This window comes from Podarcis gaigeae (assembly GCF_964106915.1).
Source record: "Podarcis gaigeae genome assembly, chromosome: 17".
Taxonomy (NCBI): Eukaryota; Metazoa; Chordata; class Lepidosauria; order Squamata; family Lacertidae; genus Podarcis; species Podarcis gaigeae.
The window spans coordinates 27,916,410-27,928,778 of record NC_139694.1 but is presented as its reverse complement, the minus strand read 5'-3'; the positions used below and the strand labels follow the sequence as shown (position 1 = coordinate 27,928,778).

The following is a 12,369-nucleotide window of genomic DNA, read 5'->3' as shown; positions in this document are numbered from 1 at the left end:
CTTGGATTACCATCCTAATGAAAACTGCCTCAGAGCCAACACAGGCAAAATATATTGGTGCAAATATTTGGAAGATTTGGAATGTTTGTCTGAACTTTCCCCACAGAATTGGAATTTCCGGTTAAATCATTCACAAACCTCTAGCCACTGGAAACATACCGTATTTTTTGCTCTATAAGACGCACCAGACCACAAGACACACCTAGTTTTTGGAGGAGAAAACAAGGGGTGTGTGTGTGAAATCTGAATCTCATAAGCCAGAACAGCAATCCCTCTTGCTGTTCTGGCTTCTGGGATAGCTGCGCAGCCTGCATTCGCTCCATAAGACGCACACACATTTCCCCTTACTTTTTAGGAGGGAAAAAGTGAGTCTTATAGAGCAAAAAATACGGTATTTTTTGTTTAAATGTGAAAAAAGGATATCTTTGTCTCTTTCAACACATTTATGTAATGAAACCTAGAAGTTTAAAAGATTTATAATTATATATATGCAAAATGCAGCAGTGAGTATATCTAAAACCAGGAGAAGGTTGATGTTCCATAGTGCTGTATGGATGGAGTGTCACGTGTGCAAGAGGACTTCTGCTTCCACTGTGAGAATGTCCACTTCATCTTCTCTCCCTGTGTGGTCCCAAAATCTGTTCGAGGGCCCTACAACCTCCTGGAGCAGTTTTTAAGGGGGGGCGGAGAGAGAAGGGTAGTACTTTTGTTGGAGATGTATAAGTCTGTTGTACAAGTGGAACAGTAGTATTAGATACAAACCATGTGATATTACAGGTGAAATTCAGACTTTGCATTTCACCTATAATACCGCACGGCTTGTATCTAATGCCTGCTGTTCCACTTGCACAACAAACTCTCACTAGTCCATAGAAATTTCTGCTTTTCCCCCTGAACCCCTTAAAAACTGCTCCAGGGGGTGCAAAGTGGTGTAAAAGTCAAAGGTAAGGACTGGAAAAAGGGCAAAAGATAATACTTGAGCTGATAAAACACTGTTAATCCTACAGTCCATGGCAGCCTCATAAATAAAATCAGGCTGGAGAAAATGTAAACTTCTGATCATGTTCCATTCTGCTTGTGCCTGGCAGGCCTCTAGATTTGGTGGTCCATTCTCTTTTGATACTCTCTTTCCCCATATGTTCAGATACCCCCCCCCAGTGTGTCTCCCTTACCAGTCTCTCCATCCACAGCAGGTGTTGTAACCTTCCAGCAGTTTGACTTCAGCCCTAAAGGCACACTCCATTGTCTCATAAACAAAAAGGTGCCAACCAACACATGCTATAATCCAGAGTTCGGCAACCTAAGGCCTATGGGCCAGAGGTGCCCATGAGGGTCGTTTAACTGGCCCATGAGCTGCCCCTGAATTGAGTCGCCTGCTCAGTGAGTCCCCGCGCACTGCGCTAAACTGGCACAGCGTGGTGCAGGGACTCTATTCTGCGGCTTCAGAAATTGCTTCTGCACACGTCCAGACGCCGAAAATCGCTTCTGCACAGGCACGATTTCCGGCGTCTGGGCATGTGCAGAAGCGATTTCCGGTGTCGCGCTGCACCGGCCCGGCCCAGGGAGGATCTCCGCGGGAGTGATCCGGCCCATGCCCGGTAAGCCTTGCCGACCCCTGCTATAATCCATACACATGCATATATGAGCCAGGATCCAACCTGCAACTTTAAGAGTGCCCAAAGGTTTTACTCGTTACCCTTCAACAGCAGAACCCCGATGAGTTCCCATTTTCCAGCTGTTTCACAGCGGATGGGGTCTACCATTTGAATAATACATACAAAGTCTCGAGTAAATGGGTGCACAGAACTAGTTATTTTCCTCGGATTCAAACTCTTTGCATTTATTAAATACCCTGTAGCATATTTTTTGACATGGATTCCAAACAGGCAAGATTTCCAGGCAACTTTTTAAAGTTCTATCACAAAGCTGTAGAGAATTTCATCCAATGCATCACGATACCGGGTTGCACGGTCTACTCTTTCTGTAACGGAAACAATCTCTCTGGAACGGACAATTCTCACCCAAATGTATCACGAAGCTTTTGTTGCACTGTCAAAACTTTCTATCCGGATACAATCTTTCTGGAACGGAAAGCACGTTACACACCTTAGTGTAACCACATAACACCTCTTGGGCACCTTGCATCTTGACAAGAGCTCAACATGTGAAGACGACACCAGGAGGCTACCAGCCATAAGCCTTTGTCCATACTGCCTTCTTGCTGAACTCCGGGAGAGACCGCAGAGCCAGCAGAGATGCTGAGAAAATAAGGAACATTCACAGCATTAGTCAACCCCGCAATTGCGCCTCCACAATTATGTTTTTAAGGATACGCTGGTGTGTGTGTGCGTGAAATGAAATGAAAAAAAGGCCACGATATTTGAGAACCTTGACCTGCTTGATTTGACCTGTTCGATTGGTTGTCCATACACCAACTGTGGGGCCTATAATTTCTTGCGAAAACCATGACTTTGGTTTTCTTGTAGTTCACGGCCAGCTGTTCTCTCTGGCAATAGCCTGAAAATGCTCTGATCAGTCTTCTTAGGCCTACTTTCGTTAGGGATAAGAGAAGCGCGTCATCTGAATATAGTAGAATTGAGGTGGGTTTTGTGGCCAGTTTAGGGGCATGATACTGTGGGGATGTTAGACACTGGACAATGTCATTTATGTATAAGTTGAACAGTGCTGGTGTGTGTGTGTGTGTGTGTGTGTGTGTGTGTGTGTGAAAACATCTACCCCAAACTATTTCATTCAGACTCCCTCCACGCTCCGGAGGCTTCGCGTTGCTTTCGCTGAAGCCTGGAGAGCGAGAGGGGTCACACCGATCCCTCTTGCTCTCCAGGCTTCAGGGATAGCTGCCTGAAGCCTTCGGAGCGCAGCGCAAGTTCCCGCTGCGCTCCGCAGGCTTCGGGTTCCTTTCGCTGAAGCTGGGAGACCTGCGCAGCACCCCTTCAGCCAAGCGGGAGGAGAAATGGAAGGGGCTCCGTTTCTCCTGCTGCTTCGCTGAAGGGGCACTGAGCAGAGGGGGGAGAATTTTTTTTCTTGTTCTCCCCCTCTAAAACAAGGTGCGTCCTATGGTCAGGTGCATCCTATAGAGCGAAAAATACGGTAAAAGCATTCAATTTGCCAGTGCCAAAACCTAAGCATCTACATACTTCTTTACATAAGACCCAAATGAAGGTACTGTGGGTACTGGAACTAAGGGCTAGACTAGACTACATCCAACTTGCCACTGAAACTGAAGCCAAGATTTCCTTTTAAGACAGTTTCCTTTCTAACCTAAGCTGATAGATGAATCAATACATATGGGAGAAAGGGATGTGAGTTGCTATTTAAGTGAAGCATGCAATTACATCCCAAATACTGATCACTAAACAAAGCACGTTTATAAAAGTCAACAGCGTAACCCTCCTTCTGAAACGTAATGTTGATATTTATCCAATTTGAAAAGCTGTAGGTACTAAAATGCAACAATACCTTTCAAAAGATTCCTCGAAGACTGGGATAGCACTTCGTCTGAGCTCTCCATCAGGTTAAATAGCCAGTCAATGAACTAGGAAGAAATCAAAAGTTAAAACGCTAGTATGATTTACTTACCGGCATACCTTAAATCAGAATTGGCGAGTAAGTTCAGGTTGAAAAAACATTACCACCGTTCAGCTTACACCTGCTCTGATCGGAAGCCCAAACTATACAATTCAAACAAAGACGTGTAATGGTAACCCAATGGCTGTTTTGAAATTTTAAAAAGTTACTTTGGGCAAGCACCAATGGGGAGAGAAACAACACCAGAATGTACCTTTTCCACATTCCACTGAAAAGTGGAAAGCACTTTTGGGGAATGATGCAAAATAGATGTGATGATCTCATAATACATGTTATCAGGCTTCACACTTTTGCCTTTCTGGAAACAGAATACTTAGCTCTAGTTAGCACACTAACCACATTTCCTTATCCTAGTCTGGTAAAACTTGCAAATGTTCAGGGGAGCTTGTGAGCTACACAAGTGCCAGAGAGCATGTCCAGAGGGCCACCAGTGAGATCTGCTTATCACATTGCGAGGAAAGAGAAATGTGCTTCAGTATGTTGTTGTTTAGTCGTTTAGTCGTGTCCGACTCTTCGTGACCCCATGGACCAGAGCACGCCAGGCACTCCTGTCTTCCACTGCCTCCCGCAGTTTGGTCAAACTCATGTTGGTAGCTTCAAGAACACTGTCCAACCATCTCATCCTCTGTCGTCCCCTTCTCCTTGTGACCTCCATCTTTCCCAACATCAGGGTCTATTCCAGGAAGTCTTCTCTTCTCATGAGGTGGCCAAAGTATTGGAGCCTCAGCTTCAGGATCTGTCCTTCTAGTGAGCACTCAGGGCTGATTTCCTTAAGAATGGAGAGGTTTGATCTTCTTGCAGTCCATGGGACTCTCAAGAGTCTCCCTCCAGCACCAGAATTCAAAAGCATTAATTATTCGGTGATCAGCCTTCTTTATGGTCCAGCTCTCACTTCCATACATCACTACTGGGAAAACCATAGCTTTAACTATACGGACCTTTGTTGTGCTTCAGTATAGTCTGCTCCAAAATAGGTGTTAACACTTACCCACAGTTTGCAATCTACTTCAAATCCAAGTCCTGGTTTGCAGCCAATCCTTAACCACAATCCTTAACCTTAAGATATTCAGACTTTGAGCTGGTTCATATGTGCAATGCTAACCAAATCATGGCTTAGTATAAATGCACAGAGGCGGCAATTTGCTCCCCAGGTAAGGATGATGGAGTGATTAGTTGCAGTTTGTGTTTAAATGCAAATTTGCTGAATTCACACTTTGCCGAACTATATGCAAACTGAAAGAGAGCCATTCTTTGAGATTTGCACTTCTCTGAATTTTGCAATGTAGTTCTCCAGACAAGAACCAAAAAGCACATATGAGTGCATATATTAGTGAAAATAACAAATATTATGGGAAATATTAGCTCAAACACAGATGTAAAAAGTCGTGCAAGCCTTCATTTCTACTACATATGGTATACAGTTCTATTACAGCACAATTTTTATCTGAAAGGGTACCTTTTTATGCAATATCAGTGCAAGAAACCCCACATGCACAGAAAATAGAAGGGAAAGTCAGACCCCGGTGTTATAATGCAATGAAATTTAGTGTAGTGATAACTATATTAAAGGAAGGAAATAGCTAATTTCCCTTCTCCACACTTCTGATCTGTTTTTAAGCCCCATTGCTTATGCTTGCTTTGTCCATTTAACAAAGAAATAACACCATGACTAAATGTGAAACTTTCCCAACATTCTCCAGAGCTTAATGTTTGCCCTGATGGCTTTTGAGACATCTTCATTATCCCATTTTGCTCGTATCTGACAGAGTTCTCATTTATATTTATGAGTCGCTTTTAATAATGTCTGTTTTTACGGCATGTTCGGTTCCAGGTAATAATTTTGTATGCTGATTTTATGCAAATATCACCTTAAGTGCGCTGAATAAGACTCAGGCTACAAATTGCCAAAACAGCGATGTACAAAAAGACCCAATAATAATATAGACACGTGGACATGGCCTATATTCTGTCTGCACAGTACTCATGACAACATTTACACTAATCCAATCAATAAGAAATACGTAAGTCTCAGTACGAGTCCACTGATGATAGAAATTCCTCTAAGCAGAACGCCAGCTACATACCTTTTGTGTTTGTTCCTTCCAAGGCTCTTTAGCCAACAGACTCTGCAGGCTGCCTGGGAAAAGAGCGAGGGTCTCCTGCGCAGCCAGATTATCTCCCGGGCGCTTGCCCAAATAATTTGCAGGCAACGCTGATCTTGCTTCCCCTTCCCAGCTGGCACTGAGGCCAAGCAGCAGCGGCGCAGAGTGGTCAGCCCAGGCCACCACAGAGGCAGCAAAGATCCACAACAGGAAGCTGACCGCCTAGACAGGAAACAGATGCAGATTTTGCTAACGGGCTCTGCAACGCCTGGAAAGGGCTATAAAGCCAAGGCAGCCATTTGAAAATAAAATTGAGTTCAGAAGCTCAAAATATTTCAGTGGCCTGTTGTTGTTTTATTTTGGAATCTGGCCATGGTTCAAACCTCAACTCAGCCACCAACCTCCTGAACAGCCATGGAACAGCAAACCTGTAAAATGGGCATTGGAGAGGCCTGCTTTGCAGTTTTTTGTTAGGTGCACAAACACAAAAGTTAGTGCACACAAAAGCTGCATCCATAAGATTTGCTGCGGCAGAGCAGTCTTTGAATTGGGAATTTTATTGCGCGTCTCTCCAAGAGCTTCTTCTGGTGTACAACACAGAAATAGCAAGGAAAGCAGCTCAATCCATCTGAATTATTTGAATCTAGCAAATTACACAGATGGCTTTATAAGTGCTCAAAAAACTTAAAAAAAAAACTGCAGTAGATGTATATCTACAGTGATATTTTCTTTTGAGATTCCATCACTATTTTTACATTCAGGCAGGCCAGATGGTCAATTTCCAAATTTTAAACATGTGTTCTGAACAACCATTTTGATATATTTTGTCAGCAATCTGACATTTTCATTACGAAAGTAATAAGATGACTTTTACGAGGGGAAGAAATCTCCACATGTTCCACAGGAAGGGGCATATATCATGAATAAAGTCATTTCCCCCCTGTTATGAAAAACAAAAAATTATATATTTCGGGAATGTACCTCTTTTGGAGCCACATTTTGTATGGCTGTTGTCTTCAAAGAAATGTTTTTAATATATCCCATCAGTTCCAAGAGCCACGCCATTCTCTTTAAGACTCCTGTAATGGCAAAAACGCACAGGCATTTTGAAGCACTTTAAAGATAACAAGGGAATCTTCCCCATCCTTATTCTAAGTTTCAGTACTGCCCTTGTGCTCAACTAAGAAATAGCGAAGGCATTCAGAATTAGAGTTGATGGGTGCAAAAATGTAACTATATAAACAAAAGAATATTTTCACCATTTTGCCATCATTGTTTCCAAACCGTTTGGTAAAACAAAGCCACCCCGCCAAAAAAGAGAGACCTGAAATAATAATAATAATAATAACAACAACAACAATAATAAATAAATAAATAAATAAATAAATAAAATTAAATTAAATTTATTTATACTCTGCCCATCTGGCTGGGTTTCCCCAGCCACTCTGGGCGGCTTCCAATCAAGCGTTAAAAACAATACAGCATTAAATATTAAAAACTTCCCTAAACAGGGCTGCCTTCAGTTGTCTTTTAAAAGTAGGATAGTTGCTTATTTCCTTGACATCTGCTGGGAGGGCGTTCCACAGGGCAGGCGCCACTACCGAGAAGGCCCTCTGTCTGGTTCCCAGTAACCCCACTTCTCGCAGGAAGGGAACCGCCAAAAGGCCCTCGGCGGTGGATCTCAGTGTCTGGGCAGAACAATGGGAGTGGAGACGCTCTTTCAGGTCTACTGGGCCAAGGCTGTTTAGGGCTTTAAACTTTGAACTGTGCTTGGAAACGTACTGGGAGTAGAGATGGGAAGGCCTGGAATAAACCCCACAAAAATGGGGGGGGACCTGGGTTTTTTCCAACACCCCCCCCCTTCCGAGAAAAGAAACAGAAAAAAAATCTGGGCTTTTCCCAATTTTTCTGGGTCTTTTCCAGGCCTTCCCATCTTTAACTGGGAGCCAATGTACTTTCAGGACCGGTGTTATGTGGTCCCAGTGGCCAGTCCCAGTCACCATTCTAGCTGCCGCAGATTGGATTAGTTGCAGTTTCCGGGTAACCTTCAAAGGTAGCCCCACGCAGAGCTACATGAATGATATAGACATGGGATTTACACTCTCACATAGGGCAAGCCAACACAACTTGTGTCCCATTGAGCCAAATGCAGTTCAACAGCAGCTGGGTAAACCTCTTTCCTGCCCCCGCCCCCTGCTTTTTGTCTGGGACTGCAAAAACTGGTGGGTTGGCTTTAATTTCTGCAGGCCTCTTATAGAAGAACTCGCAAGGGTGCAGAGGACAAGCAGTAAATGGGGATAAAGTTGGTCCCTTACCTTTCCCATCCCGACCTGGCCACAGTGATCCATGCAATGGTCACCTCCAGGCTTGACTACTGTAATTTGCTCTACGCGGGGCTGCCCTTGAAGCTGTCCCAGAAACTCCAGTGGGTGCAGAATGCTGCAGCGAGGCTCCTCACGGGGTCTCTGCCATGGGAGCATATTCACCCAGTGCTTTTCCAGCTGCATTGACTCCCGGCGGAGTACAGGGTCAGATTTAAGGTGCTGGTTTTGACTTTTAAAGCCCTTCATGGCCTAGAACCCTCCTACCTATGGGACCACCTTTCCCGGTATGCCCCACGGAGGACCTTAAGGTCCATAAATAGCAACATCCTAGAGGTCCTGGGCCCTAAAGAAGTTAGATTAGCTTCAACCAGAGCCAGGGCCTTTTCAACACTGGCTCCGGTTCTGGTGGAATGCTCTGTCTCTTGAGACCAGGACCCTGCGGGATCTGATCTCTTTCCGCAGGGCCTGTAAGACAGAGTTGTTCCACCTGGCCTTTGGCTTAGAATCAGTTTGATTCCCCCCCCCCTTTTTCTTTTTCCTTTCTCCTCCTATGATGAGATTGCCCCCTACTTGTTTTAATGTTGTATCTTAATCTTTTAAATTGCATTTTAATCAACTTGTTTTATTATTGGTTGTTAGTCGCCCTGAGCCCCGGTCTTGGCTGGGGAGGGCGGGGTATAAATAAAAAATTATTATTATTATTATTATTACTAAGAGGTTTTATTACTGGGCCCTTCTTATACAGACAGCAAGGAAGAGAGCTTGTGGACCACATAATCTCTTTTACTATTAGCTCTTGCCTGTGTTTTCGTGGCTCACAATTCTCGCATGGTAGAAGCTCTGCAACAACATCCACACAATGGTTTCTTTCTGCTGGCACCCAACGGCAATACTAATCACGTCGTTCCATCTCAGCAAAGGAAATCTGCCTTGGGAAACTATATAAACTTTGACAAATGTGACCTTTTCCAAATTGTTCTGCAAAACAAGCCATGAAGTAGATGAGAAATAGGAAACCGACTCTCTGATGCAAACTTTCACTAGCTATTATGTGAAGATAAAGAGAATTCTCTCACGCTAAAGTAGAAACATTTTGTTTCCGTATTTCTGGAACGGAGGTCTCTGTTGATCTTCTTTATGGCTGGCTATAATTTGATATACCGTATTTGATATATATATAATTTGATATACCGCACCACCCCATAAGACGCACCTAGTTGTTGTTGTTTTTTTGGGGGGGGGAATAAAGGGGGAAAAATTATTTTCCCCCCCCCCAGGTGCAGGGCTGGCGAGGGGGAAGCCCGAGCTTCCTCCGACCCCAGCCCCCAGAACAGGCTGCTGCCTGCGAGCCTTGTGAGCCCGGCGGGAGGTCCTGCCGGGCGCGCAAGGCTTGCGGACACCTTCCCGAAGCACAGGGCGTCCTCTGGAGGGCACCCCGTGCTTCGGGATGCAGGCTGCCGCCCCAAGCCTCACGCCCCCTGGCGGGACCTCCCGCCAGGCGCGGGAGGCTTGCAGACACCTGCCCGAAGCACGGGGCGTCCTCCGGAAGGCTCCCCTTGCTCCGGGCTGCAGGCTGCTGCCCGCAAGCCTTGCGAGCCTGCGGGAACTCCCCCGGGCTAGCAAGGCTTGCGGATAGCTTCCTGAAGAGCGAGAGGGGTCAGTGCGCACCGATGCCTCTCGCTCTCCAGGCTTCAGCGAAAGCCTGCATTCGCCCCATAGGATGCACACACATTTCCCCTTCATTTTTGGAGGGGAAAAAGTGCATCCTATAGGGTGAAAAATATGGTTTCCGTAGCGTCCACAAGTTTCACTCTGACAGGGCGTACTAGTAAAGATGGCCCATAAAATACTTTTGCAAAAGAAAAATAACTACTGGGAAGATTAAGTCAAAATTACATGTGCAGTATGCCCTGATGTCTTGCAATGCCAATGAAGTCTAGAACATTACAAAGAAAGGTTTTCCATTTCTGGAAAAAGATCTAGATAGCTAGACTGCAGTTACCTTTGAAACTTGGGTAATTCGGTCAATTTCTGTGTCTGCCATTTCCGAGAGACATTTTGCTGCGTGTATATACATCTTCACTTCACTTTGCTGCAAAGATAAAAACAAATGTGTGCTTTAAAACCAAGCAAAGCCAACAGCCTAACTAAACCATAATAGTAGCATCCCCCAACACTTCTCTTTTCAACGTTTCTAAATTCAACTTGGAAGGCATATATATATATATATATATATATATATATATATGCTTTCGTAGATTTTCACGGGTACAGGAATGCAGGTTTTGGTGTCCTCGGGTGTCTTCCCGTGTAAAAGTTGGGGTGTCTAGGCCCTCCTTCCTTATATCAAGGGCACTACAGATAAAATTAGCAAAATCCTCCATAAACACAATATCAAAACAGCCTTTTGCACCAACCAAAAAATAGCCAATATCCTCAGAAACCCCAAGGATAAAATCCAGTTGGAAAACCAAGGGATCTATGAAATACCCTGCAAAGTCTGCCCAGCCACGTACATTGGACAAACAAACAGACGAATAAATGCACGTATCGCAGAACACAAGAATGCCGTCAAAAAAGAAGAAAAAACTTCCTCTCTTTTCCAACACATGAAAGAAACAGGACACGAAATTAATTTTGCAGATTCCAAATTGCTCTTTAACACGGAACATCACCACAAGAGAATAATCATGGAAGCCATCGAGATAGAGAAACACCCTCACAACATGAACAAGCGTGACGACACATCCCGCTTGCCAGACATCTGGAAATTAGCCCTCCCCACAAAAACTGACACCAGATCCAGAGGCACACAGAACGCCAACACCAATCAACCACACCAGACCCAAACCCAGACCCTCTCCACAGATGAATTACTGACACCATCCAGTAGCCAATCCATGGTGGCACCTCCGGATGCTGCACCCCCCTGCAATCCCTACACAGATCTGGCTGACACAAGCCACAAAACCACAGCTCGCCCCTATACACGAAGCCAAGCCAAAGCACAACTAAGTGCAATACAGCCATCTTCTCAGGAAAACTCTTCACAAAGTTCAAGAGGTCAAGACACAAAGACTTTAGCAACTAATCCACACCTAATGACCCACCTAAGTGGTACTCAGGATATCACTCAAGAAATCACTCAAGGTATCTCTCAAGTAATTAAGGAACAAAAGAAGAAAAGGCACACTAGCCTGGGAACTTCCTCTCTGCCCAGAACATTGGAGGCTAGACACCACACCCCCTCTACAGTATTTATAGGAACTCAAACATTGAGATCCCGCTCTGTTCCAGTAACAAGAAGCCGAAAGCACCAGCCTGAAGATGACGAGTGAGACCTCGTCGAAACGTCGCCTAGACACCCCAACTTTTACACGGGAAGACACCCGAGGACACCAAAACCTGCATATATATATATATATATATATATATATATATATATTCATTCACCCTAGGTAAAGGTAAAGGTAAAGGGACCCCTGACCGTTAGGTCTAGTCGTGACTAACTCTGGGGTTGCGGCGCTCATCTCGCTTTATTAGCTCAGGGAGCCGGCGTACAGCTTCCGGGTCATGTGGCCAGCATGACTAAGCTGCTTCTGGCGAACCAGAGCAGCGCATGGAAACACCATTTACCTTCCCGTCGGAGCGGTACCTATTTATCTACTTGCACTTTGAAGTGCTTTCGAACTGCTAGGTTGGCAGGAGCAGGGACCGAACAACGGGAGCTCACCCCGTTGTGGGGATTCGAACCGCCTACCTTCTGATCGACAAGTTCTAGGCTCTGTGGTTTAACCCACAGCGCCACCCGCGTCCCCTATTCGTTCACCCTAACCACCCACTAAGCACTTTCAAATGCATGGAAATTGGAATAACAGCCACCTGTCTTTTCAACAACAGATTAGCAGAAAGCATTTCATTGTGGATAAACAGATCAATGGAAAATGAGACCAGAAGACCCCTAGGGGGCCCTGCAAAAGTACAATCCTTCTCAAATTAAGCCTCACCTACACTAAATAATGGGACACGGGTGGCGCTGTGGGTTAAGCCACTGAGTCTAGGGCTTCCCAATCAGAAGGTCAGTGGTTCGAATCCCCGCGACAGGGTGAGCTCCCATTGCTCGATCCCTGCTCCTGCCAACCTAGCAGTTCGAAAGCACGTCAAAGTACAAGTGGATAAAAAGGTACCGCTCCAGCAGGAAGATAAACGGCGTTTCCGTGCGCTGCTCTGGTTTCGCCACATCACCTGTACAAGAGCTGTACGCCGGCTCCCTCGGCTAAAAAAGCGGGATGAGCGCCGCAACCCCAGAGTCATCTGCGACTGGACCTAACGATCAG

General features: G+C 45.2%; 1 protein-coding gene across 2 annotated transcripts in view; it reads right to left on the bottom strand.

Annotated features, from left to right (window-relative positions):
* Positions 1-1,813: 1,813 nt before the first annotated feature.
* The window catches only part of FOCAD (focadhesin), a 135,126-nt gene continuing 124,570 nt past the window's right edge, over positions 1,814-12,369 (bottom strand). For both annotated transcript variants that reach the window (XM_083718244.1, XM_083718245.1), the window contains exons 39-44: positions 10,035-10,124; positions 8,833-9,010; positions 6,690-6,787; positions 5,691-5,930; positions 3,478-3,553; positions 1,814-2,258 (exon numbers count right to left, since the gene is read on the bottom strand). In XM_083718244.1, coding sequence (XP_083574370.1) covers positions 2,185-2,258; positions 3,478-3,553; positions 5,691-5,930; positions 6,690-6,787; positions 8,833-9,010; positions 10,035-10,124 — 756 coding nt within the window. In that variant the 3' untranslated portion in view covers positions 1,814-2,184. The remainder of the gene's footprint in view (positions 2,259-3,477; positions 3,554-5,690; positions 5,931-6,689; positions 6,788-8,832; positions 9,011-10,034; positions 10,125-12,369) is intronic.